This window comes from Bufo gargarizans, chromosome 5 (genome assembly GCF_014858855.1).
Source record: "Bufo gargarizans isolate SCDJY-AF-19 chromosome 5, ASM1485885v1, whole genome shotgun sequence".
NCBI classification, from domain to species: domain Eukaryota; kingdom Metazoa; phylum Chordata; class Amphibia; order Anura; family Bufonidae; genus Bufo; species Bufo gargarizans.
This window is the reverse complement of record NC_058084.1, coordinates 212,032,570-212,057,069: the sequence shown is the minus strand read 5'-3', so window position 1 is coordinate 212,057,069 and position 24,500 is coordinate 212,032,570. Positions and strand designations below refer to the sequence as shown.

The 24,500-nt window shown below is 45.5% G+C and overlaps 1 protein-coding gene across 1 annotated transcript; it reads right to left on the bottom strand.

The window, feature by feature from the left end:
* Nucleotides 1–585: 585 nt before the first annotated feature.
* On the bottom strand, nucleotides 586–8,114 carry LOC122939387. Its single transcript, XM_044295456.1, has 7 exons — nucleotides 7,801–8,114; nucleotides 2,586–2,653; nucleotides 2,246–2,388; nucleotides 1,406–1,577; nucleotides 1,029–1,084; nucleotides 770–856; nucleotides 586–663 (listed from the first exon to the last, which is right to left on the bottom strand). Exons 1-7 carry the CDS (start codon nucleotides 8,112–8,114, stop codon nucleotides 586–588), a joined length of 918 nt encoding a protein of 305 aa, XP_044151391.1.
* Between the last annotated feature and the right edge of the window lie 16,386 nt (nucleotides 8,115–24,500).

The following is a 24,500-nucleotide window of genomic DNA, read 5'->3' as shown; positions in this document are numbered from 1 at the left end:
AAAACCCCCAGTGGAGGAAACCTCTAGGGAGCCATGGCTGAAGGACTGCCCCTCCCCTGGGCAAAGGGGTAAAAAGTCAACATTTTATGTGAAGTAGCTCTGGACAATCAGGTAAATTCCATGTCCAGAATTGAGAACAGAGACCGAGCCCGGAATCTGTCTCTTGATGCAGCAGATTAAATATACATCTGACTGCAGAAAGTCTGGTAAGTGTCATATCCAGTAGCGAGAACAGAGACCAAGCCTGGAATCTGTCTCTTGATGCAGCAGATATAATATATATCTAACTGCGGAAAGTCCGGTAATTGCCATGTCCAGTGGTGAGAACAGAGACCAAGCTTGGAATCTGTCTCTTGATGCAACAGATAAAATATATATCTGACTGCTGAAAGTCCGGTAAATGCCATGTCCAGTGGTGAGAACAGAGACCAAGCCTGGAATCTGTCTCTTGATGCAGCAGATAAAATATATATCTAACTGCGGAAAGTCCGGTAAATGCCATGTTCGGTATTAAATCCAGCAATGTCCAGATGGTTTTAGTTGTCTTCCTGGCACTCCGCCCCTGGTTCTTAACCTTAGATTTTATTAGGGGTTTTCAGGGTCCTGGGTCTTTTGCCTCAGAACGATGTAGATGCCTTCTCGGGACAACTCTAATGACAAACACTGAGAATAAAAGAAAAGGGAAATTTATCATGAAATGGATTTCTTCAATATATTATCATTAAACAGCTTACTGGGCGCATGAGACTTTCATGTATAATCTACTCACCTGGAAATCTGTATAATTCATGACAGGGTAAACTGTCAAGCCGAAGAATCCCGTCCACTCACCCACCAGGCCTGTTATAGAGAAGATCTGCAGAAGAGAGAGGGATGGAATAGAAGATATTAGTGCCCAGCAGTACTCACCACAGTGGTTCTGGTATGGAGTTGGGTGGGAGGATCACATATCCACCAAGAGTTTCTATATCACTATTACATAGGACACATGTGGTTACTTAAGATGGCAAATAGAGACATAAACTCACCTCTTTACAGCTATCAGTGGTACATAGAAGGAAGAAGCTGCCCAAACCTACAGCAACTGGAAGGAGATGTTAAGGAGAAGTAACAAAAGTCTATTAATATTGTGTTTTCTATACTGTCATGTCTCATCTATGCTGCAATAAAGTCACTGGAAGCAGATAATCACCAGTGTATCCAGCACACAACATTAAGACGTATATTGTTATCCAGTTGGAAGGTCTTAGGGAAATCAATATAGATATACTAAGGCCAAAACGCCAAAAAAACTCCTGCATAGGACCAACCAAAATGTTATTAAAATGTTACTTGTATTTCTTAATAACTTAAAATGCTAATATATCTACACAAATAATTGTACCAGCCGGCTATAAAAGGATACAGATGAGCAGTGCCACAATGGTCACCAAGGTTGATGCCAGTCTAATGTAGCACATGCAACGACTGCTGAGGGATCTCTTGTACAGGCATATAGATTGACACAGGTTGTATATGGCAAAACTGAAAAATGCCACTCCTGCGCTGATCCTGTGGACGAGGGGATTGGTCTTCATCTAGAATGTAGAGAGAGATATAAATGTCACAATGAGCTCGTTATGGAGATCTTAGAATGCAGAAGAGCAGAGTCCGCAGGTGGAGTGCAATTACACAGGGGCAGTAATACCTAAGGATAGTTACCAGGGGGTATCATAGTAATGCATGCTTCATTTGGCACTATGCCACTGAGCATCAGACACTATGGAGGAGATTTACTAAGTGTCACAATTTACACGAAGAATACGAATTACAGTCTTGTTATTAGACAAATTTACTATTCTGGTGTATGGACCCAGATTCAGGACAGAAATGTGTCTTACACTTTATAGTTTTACTTTTTGTCAATTTGTCAAGATTTTGGTATGTTTTGTCGCACATGAAGATACATTTAGGCCACACCCCTTTCCTTTAGGCGACACTCCACCTTATCGGACAAGGCATAAAAAGCTTAGCAAAGTGTGTAAAACACTTGGCAAATGTGATGCTACACATGGACACCAGCTTTTTGGTGCAAAATGCACATTTTACAAATAGAATTTCCGCCCCTATGTTTTCTATGGAACAAACACTAAATGGGGGCCCAGCCCAGTATATATAGGTAACACCGGGCCCAAGCATTGACCCCTCTACATGTAATTGTTCTGATTCCTCTGTGTATTTATACTTTATATAAAATCTGACTAACCGAAAATGCGCCGGTCAAGGCTGTCCCAATACATGCCAGCCATCCCATGGCATAGAGGATTCTCTGGCCGATGATATGTCGCTTCTCTGATGGCTCAGAAAGAATGATCATGAACCTGTATTTGACGGAAGCCATGCCAGCTCCTGAAATAAACAATACATGTTATCAGTCAGAGGTTTCCATAGGTCATTTCTATAAACACTTGCAATAACCTTCAGGAGTCAATGATGATTAGAATCTCTAGTGATGGCCACCGCTCAGTGCTGGATAGTGATCATAGATTTGGAGTCACTGAGATCTTCATCATGTAGTCTTCCTATAGGAAGCTGCATCCACTTACCTACAATGGATATAACCATGAAGACGACTGTGAAGACCACCGATTCGGGGAACTCTTCTCCCGTGTTACTGTGAAATAAAGCAAAATATTGGAAGTTACTAGGACATGAGTCGGAAATGTCTCATCAAGAGCAGAGGAGAATTTATGCACTTTTACCTGCCCTGCCATATAGCTATTACTTCCCCAATACACCCAGTGATATGGTCCCTGCGGAGAAGCAGAGGATCTGGGTAAAACTCGTTAAGAAATTAATAATTATTACTATCATCACCACCATTATTATTATTATGACATTTATAGTGGACACATTGATGTTCTATAGACTTTATTAATAATCCACTAATAGTAATTCTAATGTAATAATACCCTCCCAGGAATGATACCGCAGCAATGCTAATAATTATACTACACAGTCAGGAGTCTGGCCCCCGTCCCCTCTTACCTGATGTATGGATATTTTGAATGGCCTAAGATGACAGTAATGGTGGTCGTGGAACAGAGACCTAATAGCATCCATATGGACAAGAAGATAGGCAAGAATGCCAAACCCTGGATCTCCATGATGCAAAGAAAAGATTTGATCAGCAAAAGCAAAAGCCAATCTGTCTCTCTGTGTATTCACAGTTAATTTGGCCAAGGTAAAGTCAGCCAGTGGTTTTCCTAGGCTCAGAACTTGGTGATGTCACTAGCTTCTGTGATGTCATCACATATGCTTGAATCTGATTGGTCCTCAGGCTCCTCACTAGTTTCTGTGATGTCATCGATGTTGTGTCATCATCACACATGCCTGAATATGATTGGTCCTCAGTATTATATACTTTATAAATGGCAGAATCTCTTAGATATACAATGACAGATCACACACTACCATATCACTAGGTGACCAACCCTGCTGCCATATCTGCCCCTCTGCCTCTTCCATTTAGTAAATGAAGGCACCACGAAGGTATCTGGGTTCTGCAGATGGCACTGGGGGTGAAATTGTTACCTGTCTCATCTCCGCTCTCCAGAGGCAGACTGGGAACTTAAAGTGGCCCCGTTTTGTAAATGGGTCCAAATTGATGGAAGGCAGGACCAGCAATACTATATTGTGGCACATTATACCACCCAACAGAGCCAAATACCACAGTCCATCACAAAATACTGCCAGAAGCACAAAATGCATCCCCAAAAACTTCCACTGGCTGGCCCTCTGGGCATCGGTCCACCAGGAAATTTCCGTGTTAGGTCTATGGTCAATCCACCTCTGACGCTCTCCTATCCAAATTACTCCTAACATAAAGCCAGAGATTGAGGTTGTAGGCATTTATTGTTACACTATATCTTGGGGGAGGGGGACAAGGGTTGGTGTGTTTTTTTTTTTTTTTTCGTGCCAGAGTTGATTTTGTAATGCAAATCCGGCACTGCCAGTGTTATGCTGCTCCTTAGTCTTCATGTTATTACACAAGCTGGTAAGTATTACAACAGCAAAATCTCCTCAAAACCATACAATATACTGAACCAATGAGTAATTTAAAACATAACTTTTACTAGTTCCAAAAATAAAATAAATGAGGCTCAAACAAATTGGTGATAAGGAAAAAAATGTATTCTTGCCACCTCTGGCGTGTGTTGCTGATTCTTTCTTTCCAAGTCCAAAGGGATAGTAATTATCCTGCAGATCTTGTGTCACAAACACAGAGCACCCGCTCCGATAGGGGTGACTTTGTCTGGAACCTGTCCTTCAGTGACCGTATCCCTAAAAAGCCCTCACTCTATTCCCATGAGGAATAGAGTGACTGTTAGTGACAGTGACTGTCACACTGTCACATTTAGGACAGAAATCCAGCTTTTTGGTTAGGTTGAAAAAAACCTCTAATATACTGCACATCTGGGATTAGACAAGCATACGTTTCTGTCACATTTAGGCCATAAATACGGCTTTTTGGTTACTGGGGTGAAAAACACCTCTAATATACTGCACATCTGGGATTACACATGCATAAGTGACTGTCACATTTAGGCCATAAATACGGCTTAAGCATACTGGGGTGAAAAAAGCCTCTCATATACTGCACATCTGGGATTACACATGCATAAGTGACTGTCACATTTAGGGCAAAAATATGGCTTTGGCATACTCGGGTGAAAAAAGCCTCTCATATACTGCACATCTGGGATTACACGTGCATAAGTGACTGTCACATTTAGGACAGAAATACAGCTTTTTGGTTAGGGTGAAAAAATCCTCTAATATACTGCACATCTGGGATTTGACAAGCATAAGTGACTGTCACATTTAGGCCATAAATACGGCTTTGACATACTGGGGTGAAAAAAGCCTCTCATATACTGCACATCTGGGATTACACATGCATAAGTGACTGTCACATTTAGGACAGAAATACAACTTTTTGGTTAGGGTGAAAAAACTCTCTAATATACTGCACATCTGTGATTACACATGCATAAGTGACTGTCACATTTCGGACAGAAATACAGCTTTGGCATACTGGGGTAAAAAAAGCCTCTCATATACTGCACATCTGGGATTAGACAAGCATAAATGACTGTCACATTTAGGCCATAAATACGGCTTTTTGGTTACTGGGGTGAAAAAAGCCTCTAATATATTGCACATCTGGGATTACACATGCATAAGTGACTGTCACATTTAGGCCATAAATACGGCTTTGGCATACTGGCAGGGGCGTAACTATAGGGGAAGCAGGGGAAGCGGCTGCTTTGGGGCCCTGACCTAGAAGGGGCTCATCCAGGAGGAGGAGGACTAAAGATTTTGTCAGGACCCCCTGAACAGTATTACACAATGAAATAATAAACAGTGACAGTATAGACAGTGTACAAAATAGATGGAACAGCTGCCGGGTCTGGTCTGATAGGGCGATCTTTACTAGCCACAGGAATGGGGGCGGCATGAAAGGAAGGGGTTGTGAAAAAATTACTGGGTGAGGGGGGGCCCATTCAAAAATATGCTGTGGGGCCCAGTAATTTATAGTTACGCCACTGATCGTAGTTCTTTTCTGCTGCAGATAGTTTTTTAGAAAAGAAAGCACAAGGACGCCATTTGCCAGGAGACTGACTCTGAGACAGCACCGCCCCCACTCCCACCTCTGATGCATCGACTTCAACATAAAAGGCTGAGAGACATCAGGTTGGACTAGTACAGGTGCCGAGGTAAACTGAGCCCTAGATAGTGAACGGGCCGGTGGGATCGCTAGTCCGCACCACTGACACTAAGAGGGAAACACCAGGGAGAGGTCAGACAATACAGACAAACATATAAACCCAAATGGGCCACCACAGCAGACCACCAATGTCCAACAGGGATCTGGAGGGAAACGTTCTGGACCAACAACCAGAGAACGCAGCAACACAGCTCCAGTGGGTCAGTATAGAAGTCCAGGCAGGAAGCTCTATATCTGGCAACCAGAGAAGTGTGAGGGGAATATAAGGAGGTTGGGAGTGCTGGACAAGGAACAGCTGAGGAGAAGGAGCTACGGATCCCTGAGTGAGCCAAAAAGGGTTGCAAAGCAAACCCAGAAAGCTACCATAAGGAAACAGCCCTATCTTACATAGAGCGTGCAGCCAACCGCTGCGACTTCCTGACCCCGGGTATAACGGAGTCAGGCGTGGGTCTTGACACCCTCGTGACATTAGAACCAGGCATGGATGTGTTTGATAATGGCCGTAACTTGGTGGCGGCTTTGGAGCTCGGCAATCTCACACACATCCTATGCCTAGCCCACGTCTTCAACTTAGTGGTTCAGCAGTTTCTCACAGCCTACCCCAATTTACCTGAGCCACTGGTGAAAGTGCGCCACATGTGTGCCCATTTCCGCAAGTCATCGACAGCTTCCGCCGGTCTGTCAACGCTGCAGCAGCGCTTACCAGCTCACCGACTGTTGTGCAACGTGAGCACGAGCTGGAACTCGACATTCCACATGTTGGCCAGGCTTTGTGAGCAGTAGAGGGCAGTAGTGGAATACCAGCTGCAACATGGTCATCGCCTTTCCAGTCAGCGTCCGTTCTTCACAAGCGAGGAGTGGGCATGGATGTCTGACCTCTGTGAGGTTTTAAGAAACTTTGAGGAATCAACACAGATGGTGAGCAGCGATAACACTATTATCAGCGTCACCATCCGACTTCTATGTGGAAGAGGTGGAAATGGGTTAAGACATTACACAGGTTGATAGCCAGACCACCCTCAGTTTGTCTTCTCAGTGCAAATTGGATGATGAGGAGGAGCAGGAGACGGTTGCCTCCGATACAGAGGGGAGTACTGGTTAATTTCTAATGATAATATGTTTTCCCTTAGTCCTAACAGCAGCACAGATGGGGTTAACCACCCTCGTGGACAGGTAGGACCGGCAGAATTTTAATGAGCCCAAGTAATAATTAAACATTTAAACCTCCCCTATAAAGGAGGGAATCACCTCCAGCCCATTGTGTTATAGCAAGAAAAAACTTACTAGGGTGGGAAATTTGTGTGCTGCTGTTAGGACTAAGGGAAAACAAATTATCATTAGAAATTAACGATTCCCTTACGTCCTACCAGCGGCACAGATGGGGAGATAGCAAGAAGAACCCCTAGGAAGGGCCATCATAACTGGTAGAACTAAGTATAGTCTGCCCAAAGTCTGTGTACTCAGCTAATCTGGCATCTAGTCTATAATGGGAGATGAATCTTGATTCAGAGCTCCAGGAGGCAGATTTGCAAATCATGTTGAGTGGAAGAAGACTTCTCTTGGCAAAAGAAGTAGCTACAGCCCTCGTAGAATGGGCTTATACAAACCCTGGAGAGTCTAGAGATAGGGAAACAAAGGATTCCCTAATAGCCTCCTTAATCCATCGACTGATGGATGGTTTAGACGCATTACGGCCTTTAAACTTACCGGCAAACAGGATTAGAAGATTTTCATCTTTCCTGAACTCCTTTGATCTATCCACATAGATTCGGAGACATCTCGAGACATCCAAAGGATATATAGCAGGTTCCTAGGAGGAGGTAGAAGATCTAGAAATAACCAGGAGGGATATCACCTGGTTGATATTCTGGAAAGAAGGAACCTTAGGCCTAAAGTACAGAAGAAATGTTAAAAGGACCCGGTCTTGCAAAAAAATGGTATAGGGCTTGTGCGCTGATAGAGCTTGAAGCTCAGAGACCCTCTTGGCCGAAGTCACAGTAAGGAGAAAGACAAGTTTCCATGTGACAAACTTGAAATCTACCTCCTCCAAAGGCTCAAAGGGGGGAGATGCTAACCCCTTGAGAACTACTGATAAATCCCACTGAGGAATGGGTTCCAGTACTGTAGGCTTTAATATTCCAGCTCCTTTAAGGAACCGTTTGATGAACGGGTCCTGAGAAAAAGGATTGTTAAGACAAGCTGAAATGGCTGAAACTCGAACCCTCAAGGTAGATGGAGCAAGGCCTTTGTCAAGGCCATCTTGCAGAAACTGAAGGATGATGGGGAGGGGTGTATCTGCAGACGCCACCTCCTTTGAGGAACACCAAGAAGAGAATATCCTCATAATCCGTGAGTAGGCTCTCCAGTGGCGACTCTAGGAACAATATATAGGGGGGGCACAAAGATACCACAGTCAAAAATGGGGGGGCACAAACAAAATAAGTATATATCAATAAGATTACAAAATACGAGAGAATTGCGATATGCAGGGATACAGTTATAATAAAGCAATTTACTTACAAAAGAAGCTATTCAGTCGTCTGCAGTGCCGTCCTCTGCTTGCTTCCACGGATTCTTTCCCCTTCTTTCTGTCTCTCGTCAGTGCACAGGCGCACTGTTATGGTGGATCTGTGGAAGACACACTGTTATGGGGGCATCTGTGGATGACACATTATGCCTCTCATTAGCCCTCATTATGCCTCTCATATCAGCCCCCATATCAGCCCTTATGCCTCATTAGCCCCCATATCAGCCCTTATGCCTCATTAGCCCCCATATCAGCCCTTATGCCTCATTAGCCCCCATATCAGCCCTTATGCCTCATTAGCCCCCATTATGCCTCTTATTAGCCCCATTATGCCTCTTATTAGCCCCATTATGCCTCTTATTAGCCCCATATGCCTCCAATTAGCCCCCATATGCCTCCAATTAGCCCCCATATGCCTCCAATTAGCCCCCATATGCCTCCAATTAGCCCCCATATGCCTCCAATTAGCCCCCATATGCCTCCAATTAGCCCCCATATGCCTCCTATTAGCCCCATATGCCTCCTATTAGCCCCATATGCCTCCAATTAGACCCCATATGCCTCCAATTAGCCCCCATATGCCTCCAATTAGCCCCCATATGCCTCCTATTAGCCCCCATATGCCTCCTATTAGCCCCATATGCCTCCTATTAGCCCCATATGCCTCCTATTAGCCCCCATATGCCTCCTATTAGCCCCCATATGCCTCCTATTAGCCCCCATATACCTCCTATTAGCCCCATATGCCTCCTATTAGCCCCATATGCCTCCTATTAGCCCCCATATGCCTCCAATTAGCCCCATATGCCTCCAATTAACCCCCATATGCCTCCTATTAGCCCCCATATGCCTCCAATTAGCCCCCATATGCCTCCAATTAGCCCCATATGCCTCCAATTAACCCCCATATGCCTCCTATTAGCCCCCATATGCCTCCAATTAGCCCCCATATGCCTCCAATTAGCCCCCATATGCCTCCTATTAGCCCCCATATGCCTCCTATTAGCCCCCATATGCCTCCTATTAGCCCCCATATGCCTCCTATTAGCCCCCATATGCCTCCTATTAGCCCCCATATGCCTCATATTAGCCCCATATGCCTCCTATTAGCCCCATATGCCTCCTATTAGCCCCATATGCCTCCAATTAGCCCCATATGCCTCCAATTAGCCCCCATATGCCTCCAATTAGCCCCCATATGCCTCCTATTAGCCCCCATATGCCTCCTATTAGCCCCCATATGCCTCCAATTAGCCCCATATGCCTCCAATTAGCCCCCATATGCCTCCAATTAGCCCCCATATGCCTCCTATTAGCCCCCATATGCCTCCTATTAGCCCCATTATGCCTCATATTAGCCCCCATATGCCTCCTATTAGCCCCATATGCCTCCTATTAGCCCCATATGCCTCCTATTAGCCCCATATGCCTCCTATTAGCCCCAAACATGCCTCCAATTATCCCCCAAATATGCCACCAATTATCCCCCAAATATGCCACCAATTAGCCCCCATATGCCTCCAAATGCCCCCATATGCCTCCAATTAGCCCCCAAATATGCCTCCAATTAGCCCCCATATGCCTCCAAATGCCCCATATGCCTCCAATTAGCCCCCATAATGCCCCCAGCAGCCACATTTTCTATAAAATAAAAAATAAAAACACTTACCTCTCCTGCTCCTGGACGGACGCCGCCTGCCATTTTCTCCTCAGTCGACTGTGCTCTAAACTGGCGCGCACAGCGTGAGGTCACAGAGCGACCTTACGCTGTGCGCAGCCCTGCACAGCCGACAGCCGAGGACCAGGAAGTGGTGAGTACAGAGCGTTCACCACTTCCTGGTCCTTCGGTACTAATGAGCGCTTCCATAATGGAAGCGCTCATTAGTATTCACTCTGGGGAATCAGCGGGGGGGCACCCGGGGGGGCAAGGGACAACATAGGGGGGGCAATTGCCCCCCCTCGCCCCCCTCTAGCGACGCCACTAAGGCTCTCTTAGTAGATTCTGCTCTTGAATGAGACAGCGTTCTCAGGACCAACTCTGAAAGCCTTTCTATTCTGAGAAGGGACTGATCAACCTCCAGGCTGTCAGGTTAACCTGTGCAGATCTGAACAGAGGTGAGTGTCCCACGACACCAGGGTCTGCTGAGAGGGGAGTCTCCAAAATTGCCCTCAACTCATTTGGGTGAGCTGGGTAAACCAGGATCCCTTCGGCCAAAACGGCATGATGGCTATTACGAGGCCTGATCCTGACGGATTTTTATCAATACCCTCGGAATCATGGAAAATGGAGGGAAGATGTAAGCCAGCCTGAACCTCCAGGATATTGACAGAGCATCTATCGCCAGGGGGTTGTCCTCCCTGTAAAGGCATCAAAACCTCTCCACCTTGGCGTTGAACCTTGTTTCCATAAGATCCACCTCTGGCATTCCCCACTTGAGGACTCTCTGCTTGAATATCTCCGGATGTAAAGACCGCTCCACTGTTGGAAGACGGCGGCTCAGTCGATCTGCTATCATATTGAGGGAGCCTCGAAGGTGGATCGCAGATGAAATGGGAAAGGTTCAACTCTGCCCAATCCAGAATCACCCTGATCTCTGATAAGAGGGGAAGCGATCTTGTGCCTCCCTGCTTGTTGATGTAAAGTACCGCAGTCATATTGTCTGACTGGACTTTCACCGCTTTGCCCCGGATCTGAGGGGTGAAGTGAAGGAGGGCTAGCTGGATAGCTCGAATCTCGCGGAGATTGGATGAGAGAAGCCGCTCCTGAGGAGACCAGGATCCATGAACTGGAGAATCGTCTAGATGAACGCTCCAGCCCACTTGGGACGCATCTGTTGTCAATATGACCCAGGTTGGCTGGGTCATAGACTTCCCATCTAAAAGATGGCTCCACCATCTGAGGGAATGCCGAGTTTGCCAAGACAGAGAACACAGGGAGTTCAGCCCGGCGGGGCTGCCATTCCGTTTGGAGAGGACCTCTGACTGCAGCGGCCGGAGGAGCCATAAAGCCCAAGGGATTGCTTCCACAGACGCTGACATGAGCCCCAACATATTCATGAGAGTCCAATTGGAACTCGCCGAGGCACGGATAGGAATTCTGCCGTGTTCTGTATTTGGGATCTTCTTTCTGGAGTCAACCGGAGAGACCTCCCAACGGAGTCGATTATGAAGCCTAAATATCTTATTGAAGTCGACTTCTGGGCTCACGTTCGACTTCTGCCAGTTGATGATCCACCCTAGGCGGAACAGAAAGGAAATCACTACATGAAGATGGTGGGTCAGGACCACACAGGAAGAGACTTTTAAAGCCAATCGTCCAGATAAGGAATGATGGTCAGTCCTTGGAGTATTAGAGCTGCCACCACAGAAACTACCACCTTGGTGAAAGTGTGAGGGGCAGAATAAATGCCGAAGGCAACAAACTGAAGGTGTTTCCTGGAGATATTTCCTGGAAGCAGGATGAATTGGGATGTGCAAATATGCATCCTTGAGGTCCAGGGTTGCCATCACATCTCCAGGATTGAGAACGTGAACCACTGACCTCATGGTTTCCATACGGAACCTTACTTTCCTTACGTATAGATTGAAGAATCTCAAATCGATAATCATCCGGAGATCCCCTGACGCCTTGGGAACCAGAAACACTGGTAAGTAAATCCCTAAGCCCCGTTCCCCTGCCGGAACCTCCTCCAGAGCCCCCTTGTGGATTTAATCCTGAATGTAAGCCTCCAGAACCGACTACCTTGCGGCCTGTAGAAGTTTGGTTCTGATGAACTTGTCCGGAGGCAGAGAAAGAAGATTGATTGAGTACCCCTCTGAGATAACATTCAGGACCCAGGGATCCGAAATCTCTCGGATCCAGATGTCCTTGAAGTGGGAGAGTCGACCTCCGACGGAAAGATGAGGCAGGAGAGTGGGGAAGTCTTCTGGCAGGACGTCAGGAGTAATGGGAGTCATCTAAGAGCCTTGAGGAGGCTCGTAGTCAGGAGGTGGATTTTTTTATCCTTGGCTCCTTCACGAAAGCGCCTCGAACCTCTTCGCTGCACTCCCCAGTCCCTCCGGGCTCTTGACTGCTGGTCAGACCTACCACCACGGTTTTGTCTGTGACAGTTTTCACAATAGCCATGTCCACCTTGGGAATGGAACCCCATGATTCCACCAAGGGTTTAGCCATCGGAAACATGGTTCTGAATCTTTTAGTTAAATTCAGACCTTTTTAGAGTTTCTTCCACTCTGTGCGCATGACAGAGAGGAGGGTCTCATCTGCTTTGAAGACACAAAGTGCCCGACTAGCGGGATCAGAGGACTCCCCCAGGTCAACATTATGGTCCCCCGACCTGATGGACTTAAGTAACTTTTGCGTCTTATCACAAGGAAAGAAGCATGAAGTAAGCTCCTCCTCATCTGAGGAGGAGGAACCCAAGGAGACTATGGAAGGTCTCTCTACTGGAGCCGAAGACTCCATAAGAGTCTGAGTAGGAAGCCTCTCATCCAGCAGGCTTATAACCCCTTTGATGGATCCATCAACATAGGACTTCACCCACTGATACATATCCTGCATCGTAGGTTCAGTAGAAGGTTTGACCCTCGGACGGCAGCCGTCACACCTGGAGTAGAGACAGCTATCCTCCAAAAGCGCGCTACATCATAGCACGATAAATGTTTCCGCTTGGAACCCGCCTTTCTGCCATTCGAATCCCGTGGAGCCGACATCACTGCGGGGAAAAAAAGGATTGGTAAAACATTTGTAAACAACCAATAAATGTTTCAGGAGAAAGGTAAAAGAAAGGCAGATCGGCGGAAGCTGAAAATGAGGACCAGAAATAAGGCACCAATAAGTGGAGGAACACCAGCTTATAGGACTCTGGGAGCTAGCTTAAAAAGCATGTGTAACATAGTAACATAGTACATAAGGCCGAAAAAAGACATTTGTCCATCCAGTTCGGCCTGTTATCCTGCAAGTTGATCCAGAGGAAGGCCAAAAAAAAAACCCCTGTGAGGTAGAAGCCAATTTTCTCCACTTTAGGGGAATAAAAAATTCCTTCCCGACTCCAATCAGGCAATCAAAATAACTCCCTGGATCAACGACCCCTCTCTAGTAGCTATAGCCTATAATATTATTAAGCTCCAGAAATACGTCCAGGCCCCTCTTGAATTCCTTTATTGTACTCACCATCACCACCTCCTCAGGCAGAGAGTTCCAGAGTCTCACTGCTCTTACCGTAAAGAATCCTTTTCTATGTTTGTGTACAAACCTTCTTTCCTCCAGACGCATATGATGTCCTCTCATCACAGTCACAGTCCTGGGGATAAATAGCTGATGGGATAGATCTCTGTACTGACCCCTGATATATTTATACATATTAATTAGATCTCCTCTCAGTCGTCTTTTTTCTAAAGTGAATAACCCTAATTTTGATAATCTTTAGGGTACTGTAGTTGCCCCATTCCAGTTATTACTTTAGATGCCCTCCTCTGGACCTTCTCCAGCTCTGCTATGTCTGCCTTGTTTACAGGAGCCCAGAACTGTACACAGTACTCCATGTGTGGTCTGACTAGCGATTTGTAAAGTGGTAGGACTATGTTCTTATCACGGGAATCTATGCCCCTTCTGATGCAACCCATTATCTTGTTGGCCTTGGCAGCAGCTGCCTGACAGTGGTTTTTGCAGCTTAGGGCTCTTTCACACCTGCGTTATAGTCTTCCGGCATAGAGTTCCGTCGTCGGGGCTCTATGCCGGAAGAATACTGATCAGGATTTTCCTAATGCATTCTGAATGGACAGTCCGTCCTTCAGGATGCATGAGGATGTCTTCCGTTCCGGAACGGAACGTTTTTTGGCCGCAGCAAATAGCGCAGCATGCTGCGCTTTTTGCTCCGGCCAAAAATCCGGAACACTTGCCGCAAGGCCGGATCCGGAATGAATGCCCATTGAAAGGCATTGATCCGGATCCGGCCTTAAGCTAAACGTCGTTTCGGCGCATTGCCGGATGCGACGTTTAGCTTTTTCTCAATGGTTACCATGGCTGCCGGGACGCTAAAGTCCTGGCAGCCATGGTAAAGTGCAGTGGGGAGCGGGGAGCAGCATACTTACCATCCGTGCGGCTCCCGGGGCGCTCCAGAGTGACGTCAGGGCGCCCCAGGTGCATGGATGACGTGATCGCATGGATCACATGATCCATGCGCATGGGGCGCTCTGACGTCATTCTGGAGCGCCCCGGGAGCCGCGCGGACTGTAAGTATACTGCTCCCCCGCTCCCCACTACTACTATGGCAACCAGGACTTTAATAGCGTCCTGGGTGCCATAGTAACACTGAAAGCATTTTGAAGACGGATCCGTCTTCAAATGCTTTCAGTACACTTGCGTTTTTCCGGATCCGGCGTGTAATTCCGGCAAGTGGAGTACACGCCGGATCCGGACAACGCAAGTGTGAAAGAGGCCTTAGTTTGCTGTTTATTAAAATTCCTAGATCCTTTTCCATGTCAGTGTTACCGAGTGTTTTACCATTTAGTATGTACGGGTGACTTGCATTTTTCCTTCCCATGTGCATAACTTTACATTTATCAGTGTTAAACCTCATCTGCCACTTATCTGCCCAAGCCTCCAATCTATCCAGATCCCTCTGTAGTAGTATACTGTCCTCATCAGTGTAAATTACTTTACACAGTTTAGTGTCATCTGCGAAAATTGATACTTTACTATGCAAGCCTTCTACAAGATCATTAATAAATATATTGAAGAGAATAGGGCCCAATACTGACCCCTGAGGTACCCCACTAGTGACAGTGACCCAATCTGAGTGTGTACCGTTAATAACCACCCTCTGTTTTCTATCACTGAGCCAGTTACTTACCCACATACAGATGTTTTCTCCCAGTCCAAGACAATTTATTGGATTTATTATCAATTTATTATCTATTTATTGGAGAAAAAAATATTTAACAGCTTTGCTTTCTCCTCATCGCTCTCTGCGACTTCCCCCTCATTACTCTTTAAAGGGCCGACACCTTCAGATTTATACTTTTTAACATTTATATAATTGAAGAACATTTTAGGGTTAGTTTTACTCTCTTTGGCAATTAATCTCTCGGTCTCTAGTTTGGCCGCTTTTATTTGTTTTTTACATGTTCTATTTTTTTCCTTATAGTTTTTCAGTGCTTCCGTGCTCCACTCCTGTTTCAGTGAATTATATGCTTTCTTTTTGTCATTTATTGCTTTCTTTACAGTTCTATTTATCCACATTGGTTTCTTTTTGTTCCTTAACCTTTTATTACCATACGGTATGTACCTCTCACAATGAAATTTTAGGATATTTTTAAAGATATCCCATTTTGTGGCTGTATTTTTATTTTTGAGGACTTTGTCCCAGTTAGTTTGGCCTATGGCCTCTCTTAGTTGGCTAAATTTAGCTTTTTTGAAGTTTGGTATTTTTGTTCCTCCCTGTAGAAATGCTCTTTTGAATGATAATTGGAAGGTTCTTACTTTATGGTCACTATTTCCCAGGTGTCCCCCAACCTGCACGTCTGTTGTTCTGTCGGGCCTATTGGTTAATACTAAGTCCAGTATGGCCGTCCCTCTAGTCGGGTCCTGAACCAGTTGGGAGAGGTAATGGTCTTTGGTTATTGCCAAGAACCTGTTTCCCTTATGAGATATACAAGTTTCAGTTTCCAAGTCTATATCTGGGTAGTTGAAGTCCCCCATAATAACCACCTCATTATGATTTGCCGCCTCGTCTATCGCGTTTAGTAGTAGATTTTCTGTGGACTCTGGTATATTATGTGGTTTATAGTAAACTCCTATTAGTAATTTATTGTTGTTTTTAGCTCCATGTATCTCTACCCACAGTGACTCCACATGTTCATGTCCCTCACTTATATCTTCGCGGAGTGTGGGCTTTAGACCGGACTTTACATAAAGGCAGACCCCTCCCCCTCTCCGGTTTTGACGATCCTTTCTAAACAGACTGTAACCTTGTACATTAACCGCCCAGTCATAGCTATCATCCAGCCATGTCTCAGTTATTCCCACTATGTCATAGTCCTCCTCACACATCACTAATTCCAGTTCACCAGTTTTATTAGTCAGGCTTCTGGCATTAGTATACATACATTTGAGAGGTTTATGTATATTTTTTACCCTACACCTTTCCTTCTGAACTGTTCTAGTCCCTCCTTCCATTCCTCCCCCAGTCCCACTACCTTGCCCCCGGTCTCTATCTGCACTATCTTCCCCTCCTATAACGTAATTACCCTCCCCCCCCCAGTCCCTAGTTTAAACACTCCTCCAACCTTCTAGCCATCTTTCTCCCCAGCACAGCTGCCCCTTCCCCATTGAGGTGCAGCCCGTCCCTACGATAGAGCCTGTAGCCGATAGAAAAATCGGCCCAGTTCTCCAGGAACCCAAACCCCTCCTTCCTACACCAGTTCTTGAGCCACTTGTTAATCTTGTTAATCTCCCTAATCTCCCATTGCCTTTCTTATGTGGCTCGTGGTACAGGCAGTATTTCGGAAAATACTACCTTTGAGGTCTTTGCCCTCAGCTTTTGACCTAAATCCCTGAAATCATTTTTAAGGACTCTCCTCCTACGTCTAACTTTGTCATTGGTTCCGATATGGACCATGACCGCTGGATCGTCTCCAGCCCCTCCCAGTAATCTGTCAACCCGATCCGCGATGTGTCAAACTCTAGCGCCAGGAAGACAGCACACTGTTCGGCGATCACGGTCTTTGTGACAGATTTCCCTATCTGTTCCCCTAATAATGGAGTCTCCCACTACCAGCACCTGTCTGGCCTGCCCTGCTCTCCTGGTTCTCTGCTTATTGGAGCTGACATTCCCCTGACTGGCAGAGGAAGTGTCCGGCTGCAGCAGTGCCATCCCTGGACTGACATCCCCCTCATGTGCCAAACGTGCAAACTTGTTGGGGTGTGTCAGATCAGGTCTAGCCTCCCTGGCACTCTTCCCTCTACCCCGCTTTCTAACTGTTACCCAGCTAGCTACCTCACTTTCCTCAGCCTCCTCTCTGTCACCCTCCCCCTCATCTACCCCAAAGAGTGCTTGCTCGGTGAGAAGCAAACTCTTTTGCAAATTATCAATGCCTCTCAGTGTTGCAACTTGCCCATTTAGAGACTCGATTTGCGATTCCAAATGGGTTATTTGCTCACATCTAGAACAAAGATATGCACCCTGGAACTGCAGTTCCAGTACTGCATACATCATGCAAGATGTGCACTGGCCTGCGTTGTCAATTGTGCAACACATACTAAATCGGGATTACAACTGTAAAAAAGTAAAACAGTATATATGATTTAGATTTAGACCCTGTCTGCTGTAGTTGAAGGACTACGTAAAATTAAGCCAACAACACACAAGGAAATTATATCCAACCTTAGTTTCCAATCCTTTTCTTAAACTCCTTGTTTTTTAACTCCACTTAATAAGAAGCCACTTAGTAGAGCGAGCCTCAGGAAGAGCAGGCTCTGGAGAGTGTAAGTGGGTCAATTTATAGCACCTGGTTGCCCAGGGCACTCCCCTTAATTAAGCAGAAAAAAAAAAAATGGTTTTAAATGGCAGTACTAGAATACAAACCCTTAACCTTCAATGATCTCTGCTGCAATCCACACTCAGCCACCTGCAATCACTCCCACAAATCCACACCCAGCACTAGAACTCCTTGTTTTTTAACTCCACTTAATAAGAAGCCAATTAGTAGAGCAAGCCTCAGGAAGTGCAGCCAGAGAACGACCTGGTGCACAATGCTTCCTTAACCACTTCAGCCCCGCTAGCTGAAACCCCCTTCATGACCAGAGCACTTTTTACACTTCGGCACTACACTCCTCGGTCATGCAACTTACCACCCAAATGAATTTTACCTCCTTTTCTTCTCACTAATGGAGCTTTCATTTGGTGGTATTTTATTGCTGCTGACATTTTTACTTTTTTAGTTATTAATCAAAATTTAACGATTTTTTGGCAAAAAAATGACATTTTTCACTTTCAGCTGTAAAATTTTGCAAAAAAAACGACATCCATATATAAATTTTTTGCCAAATTTATTGTTCTACATGTCTTTGATAAAAAAAAAATGTTTGGGCAAAAAAAAAATGGTTTGGGTAAAAGTTATAGCGTTTACAAACTATGGTACAAAAATGTGAATTTCCGCTTTTTGAAACAGCTCTGATTTTCTGAGCACTTGTCATGATTCCTGAGGTTCTACAATGCCCAAACAGTAGAAAAACCCCACAAATGACCCCATTTCGGAAAGTAGACACCCTAAGGTATTCGCTGATGGGTATAGTGAGTTCATAGAACTTTTTATTTTTTGTCACAAGTTAGCGGAAAATGATGATGATTTATTATTATTTTTTTTTTCTTACAAAGTATCATATTCCACTAACTTGCGACAAAAAAAAAAAATTTCGAGGAACTCACCATGCCCCTCACAGAATACCTTGGGGTGTCTTCTTTCCAAAATGGGGTCACTTGTGGCGTAGTTATACTGCCCTGGCAATTTAGGGGCCCATATGTGTGAGAAGTACTTTGCAATCAAAATGTGTAAAAAATGACCGGTGAAATCCGAAAGGTGCACTTTGGAATATGTGCCCCTTTGCCCACCTTGGCATCAAAAAAAGTGTCACACATCTGGTATCGCTGTACTCAGGAGAAGTTGGGGAATGTGTTTTGGGGTGTCATTTTACATATACCCATGCTGGGTGAGAGAAATATCTTGGCAAAAGACAACTTTTCCCATTTTTTTATACAAAGTTGGCATTTGACCAAGATATTTTTCTCACCCAGCATGGGTATATGTAAAATGACACCCCAAAACACATTCCCCAACTTCTCCTGAGTACGGCGATACCAGATGTGTCACACTTTTTTGCAGCCTAGATGCGCAAAGGTGCCCAAATTCCTTTTAGGAGGGCATTTTTAGACATTTGGATCCCAGACTTCTTCTCACGCTTTAGGGCCCCTAAAAAGCCAGGGCAGTATAAATACCCCACATGTGACCCCACTTTGGAAAGAAGACACCCCAAGGTATCCAATGAGGGGCCTGGCAAGTTCATAGAAATTTTATTTTTTTCGCATAAGTTAGCGGAAATTGATTTTTTTTTGTTTTTTTCTCACAAAGTCTCACTTTCCGCTAACTTAGGACAAAAATTTAAATCTTTCATGGACTCAATATGCCCCTCAGCAAATACCTTGGGGTGTCTTCTTTCCAAAATGGGGTCAGTTGTACGGTGTTTGTACTGCCCTGGCATTAGAGGGTCTCCGCAATCATTACATGTATGGCCAGCATTAGGAGTTTCTGCTATTCTCCTTATATTGAGCATACAGGTAATGAGATTTTTTTTTCCGTTCAGCCTCTGGGCTGAAAGAAAAAAATGAACGGCACAGATTTCTTCATTCGCATCGATCAATGTGGATGAAAAAATCTCTGCCCAAAAAAAAAAATGGAGGGGAAAGGCGTCTGCCAGGACATAGGAGCTCCGCCCTACATCCATACCCACTTAGCTCGTATGCCCTGGCAAACCAGATTTCTCCATTCGCGTCAATCGATGTGGATGAATAAATCATTGCCGGGATTTTTATTTTATTTTTTTAATATATATATATATATACAAAGTGTTTGCCAAAGCATAGGAACGCCGCCTCCTCCTCAGCTTGTATGCCTTGGCAAACGTATCTGTCTCTGCAGAGGAGAAAATCCCGTCTTGCAGCGCCGCATACACCGACTTGCGTGTAATCTGACAGCAGCGCAATGCTTCTGTCAGAATGCACATCGGTGCTGCAGCTAGTAGATCGGTTGGTCCACCTGGAAGGTAAAAAAACAAAAAAAAAAGAAGAAAAAACCAGGCCACAACGCAATAATTTTATTAACTTTGGAACAGAACATGTAAACTTTAACTTTTTGAACTAAACAATAACGTGTTTGCTTACTGGTGTTTTTTTTTTTTACCTTTATAGTACAAACCTCTCCTTCCCCATGGGTCAATGTGCAAAGCGCAAATCGCCCAAAGATGTGGCGAAGTGCGTTATGCACTTTGTCCCATGTGAAAGGAGACATTTGCAGCAGCTGTGAGTGAATGGGCCCTAATAGCCCTGTGTGCCTGTCCTGGTGAGATGATCCCTATGCTAGGTGTACCTGTGTGTGGTACTTCCGGAAACACTCCCCTAAGCATAGGGCAGGGTGGTCAGGACAGTCAGGACAGAAATAGCGGGTGTCACGCCTTATTCCACTCCTGCTACAGACACGACATCTTTTTCGGGGTGACGGGTAGGTTGAGGTACCAGCAACGACATTGGGGAAATGTCGCTCGTGTAGACGGCTAACTACACTGGTGGATGGGGCCACGGAACCTCCTGGATACAGGAGGTTCTCGATGATCTCTTCCTGAAATTTGAGGAAGGATCCAGTTCTCCCAGCCTTACTGTAGAGAACAAAACTATTGTACAGAGCCAATTGAATTAAATATACAGACACCCTCTTATACCAGCGTCTGGTTCTGCGGGAAACTAAATACGGAGACAACATCTGGTCATTGAAGTCCACCCCTCCCATGTGAAGGTTGTAGTCGTGGACTGAGAGGGGCTTTTCAATGACACGGGTTGCTCGCTCAATTTGTATTGTCATGTCTGCGTGAATGGAGGAGAGCATGTAAACGTCACGCTTGTCTCTCCATTTCACCGCAAGCAGTTCTTCGTTACACAGTGCGGCCCTCTGCCCCCTTGCAAGACGGGTGCTAACGAGCCGTTGGGGGAAGCCCGCGCGACTAGTTCGCGAGGTACCACAGGCGCCAATCCGTTCTAGAAACAAATGCCTAAAGAGGGCCACACTTGTGTAAAAATTGTCCACATAAAGATGGTACCCCTTGCCGAATAAGGGTGACACCAAGTCCCAGACTATCTTCCCACTGCTCCCCAGGTAGTCAGGGCAACCGACCGGCTCCAGGGTCTGATCTTTTCCCTCATAGACACGAAATTTGTGTGTATAGCCTGTGGTCCTTTCACAGAGCTTATACAATTTGACCCCCATACCGGGCGCGCTTGCTTGGGATGTATTGTTTGAAGCCAAGGCGCCCGGTAAAATGTATAAGGGACTCGTCTACGCAGATGTTTTGCTCTGGGGTATACATATCTGCAAATTTCAGGTTGAAATGGTCTATGAGGGGCCGAATTTTGTGGAGTCGGTCAAAAGCAGGGTGGCCTCTGGGACGGGAGGTGCTGTTATCACTAAAGTGCAGGAAACGCAGGATGGTCTCAAATCGTGTCCTGGACATAGCAGCAGAGAACATGGGCATGTGATGAATCGGGTTCGTGGACCAATATGACCGCAATTCATGCTTTTTTGTCAGGCCCATGTTGAGGAGGAGGCCCAGAAAAGTTTTAATTTCGGAAACTTGGACTGGTTTCCACCGGAAAGGCTGGGCATAAAAGCTTCCCGGGTTAGCGGTTATAAATTGTGTGGCATACCGGTTTGTCTCTGCCACAACTAAGTCTAAGAGCTCCGCAGTCAAGAACAGCTCAAAAAATCCCAGGGCCGAACCGATCTGAGCTGTCTCAACCCGAACTCCAGACTGGGCGGTGAAAGGGGGAACTACAGGTGCGGCTGAAGTTGGGGACTGCCAATCAGGGTTTGCCAGCACCTCTGGGATTCTAGGGGCTCTACGGGCACGTCTTTGCGGTGGCTGCGACGGGGTCACTACTGCACGTGCCACCGTACCAGCTTCAACTGCCCTTCTGGTGCTCGCTACTTCACCATGTTCTACGGCAGTGCTTGTACTAGGTCCAGGAAGGGCTGGGCTGCTGGTGTATGCCTCACCGCGTAATCCGACAGCACCAGCCCCACTCTGCTGCTCTTGAAGCGGATCCTGCGCAACCTGCGGTCTAGCGACACGGGGCCGGGTACGCCTGCTGCTATCAGGGACCTCAGCCTCCTCGTCCGAACTTTGGGTCAGAGAGCCACTGCTTTCTACAGGTTCGTATTCTGACCCGCTGGATTCATCAGATGAGGGTTCCCACTCCTCATCCGACTGGGTCAGAAGCCTGTAGACCTCTTCAGAGGAATACCCCCTGTTTGACATGTGGGCAACTAAATTTAGGGGTATTCCCTGAGACTACCCAAGAAAAAAAAAGCAAGCCTGTCTTACAAATGGGAGGCTAGCGAAGTACCGGAGGCTGCTGCGGCTGATAAAAAATATCAAAACTGATTTTTTTATCGCCGCAGTGCGTGTAAAGTGAATGTGCAGCGATCAAAAAAAAAAATTTTTTTTGTCACTGCGGTGGGGCAGGCATGGGCGAACGCACATGTGGGCGACCGATCAGGCCTGATCGGGCAAACACTGCGTTTTGGGTGGAGGGAGAACTAAAGTGACACTAATACAATTACAGGGAGTGCAGAATTATTAGGCAAGTTGTATTTTTGAGGATTAATTTTATTTTTGAACAACCATGTTCTCAATGAACCCAAAAAACTCATTAATATCAAAGCTGAATATTTTTGGAAGTAGTTTTTAGTTTGTTTTTAGTTTTAGCTATTTTAGGGGGATATCTGTGTGTGCAGGTGACTATTACTGTGCATAATTATTAGGCAACTTAACAAAAAACAAATATATACCCATTTCAATTATTTATTTTTACCAGTGAAACCAATATAACATCTCAACATTCACAAATATACATTTCTGAAATTCAAAAACAAAACAAAAACAAATCAGTGACCAATATAGCCACCTTTCTTTGCAAGGACACTCAAAAGCCTGCCATCCATGGATTCTGTCAGTGTTTTGATCTGTTCACCATCAACATTGCGTGCAGCAGCAACCACAGCTTCCTAGACACTGTTCAGAGAGGTGTACTGTTTTCCCTCCTTGTAAATCTCACATTTGATGATGGACCACAGGTTCTCAATGGGGTTCAGATCAGGTGAACAAGGAGGCCATGTCATTAGATTTTCTTCTTTTATACCCTTTCTTGCCAGCCACGTTGTGGAGTACTTGGACGCGTGTGATGGAGCATTGTCCTGCATGAAAATCATGTTTTTCTTACCTTGCAGACTTCTTCCTGTACCACTGCTTGAAGAAGGTGTCTTCCAGAAACTGGCAGTAGGACTGGGAGTTGAGCTTGACTCCATCCTCAACCCAAAAAGGCCCCACAAGCTCATCTTTGATGATACCAGCCCAAACCAGTACTCCACCTCCACCTTGCTGGCGTCTGAGTCGGACTGGAGCTCTCTGCCCTTTACCAATCCAGCCATCTGGCCCATCAAGACTCACTCTCATTTCATCAGTCCATAAAACCTTAGAAAAATCAGTCTTGAGATATTTCTTGGCCCAGTCTTGACGTTTCAGCTTGTGTGTCTTGTTCAGTGGTGGTCGTCTTTCAGCCTTTCTTACCTTGGCCATGTCTCTGAGTATTGCACACCTTGTGCTTTTGGGCACTCCAGTGATGTTGCAGCTCTGAAATATGGCCAAACTGGTGGCAAGTGGCATCTTGGCAGCTGCACGCTTGACTTTTCTCAGTTCATGGGCAGTTATTTTGCGCCTTGGTTTTTCCACACGCTTCTTGCAACCCTGTTGACTATTTTGAATGAAACACTTGATTGTTCGATGATCACGCTTCAGAAGCTTTGCAATTTTAAGAGTGCTGCATCCCTCTGCAAGATATCTCACTATTTTTGACTTTTCTGAGCCTGTCAAGTCCTTCTTTTGACCCATTTTGCCAAAGGAAAGGAAGTTGCCTAATAATTATGCACACCTGATATAGGGTGTTGATGTCATTAGACCACACCCCTTCTCATTACAGAGATGCACATCACCTAATATGCTTAATTGGTAGTAGGCTTTCAAGCCTATACAGCTTGGAGTAAGACAACATGCATAAAGAGGATGATGTGGTCAAAATACTCATTTGCCTAATAATTCTGCACGTAGTGTATAGATCTGACCATGATCAGTTTTGATCACTTCCAGATACCATAAAAGTACAAATGCTGATTAGCGATACGCTAATCAGCGAATAACGGACTGCGGTGCGGTGGGCTGGGCGCTAACCGATCCCTAAACTACCTAACCAAGGGGCCTAAACTATACTGAAACCTAACGGTCAATACCAGTGAAAAAAAAAAGTGACAGTTTGCACTGATCACTTTTTTCCTTTCACTAGTGATTGACAGGGGCAAGAAGGGGTGATCAAAGGGTTAATA

Coding starts and splice junctions, on each gene's coding strand:
- LOC122939387 (XM_044295456.1), bottom strand. CDS start 8,114: ATGAGGATATTCTCTTCTTGGTGTTCCTCAAAGGAGGTGGCGTCTGCA. Junction 2,389..2,585: donor CATGGTTATATCCATTGTAG/GTAAGTGGATGC, acceptor TGTTTATTTCAG/GAGCTGGCATGGCTTCCGTC. Junction 664..769: donor TGAATTATACAGATTTCCAG/GTGAGTAGATTA, acceptor TTTTATTCTCAG/TGTTTGTCATTAGAGTTGTC.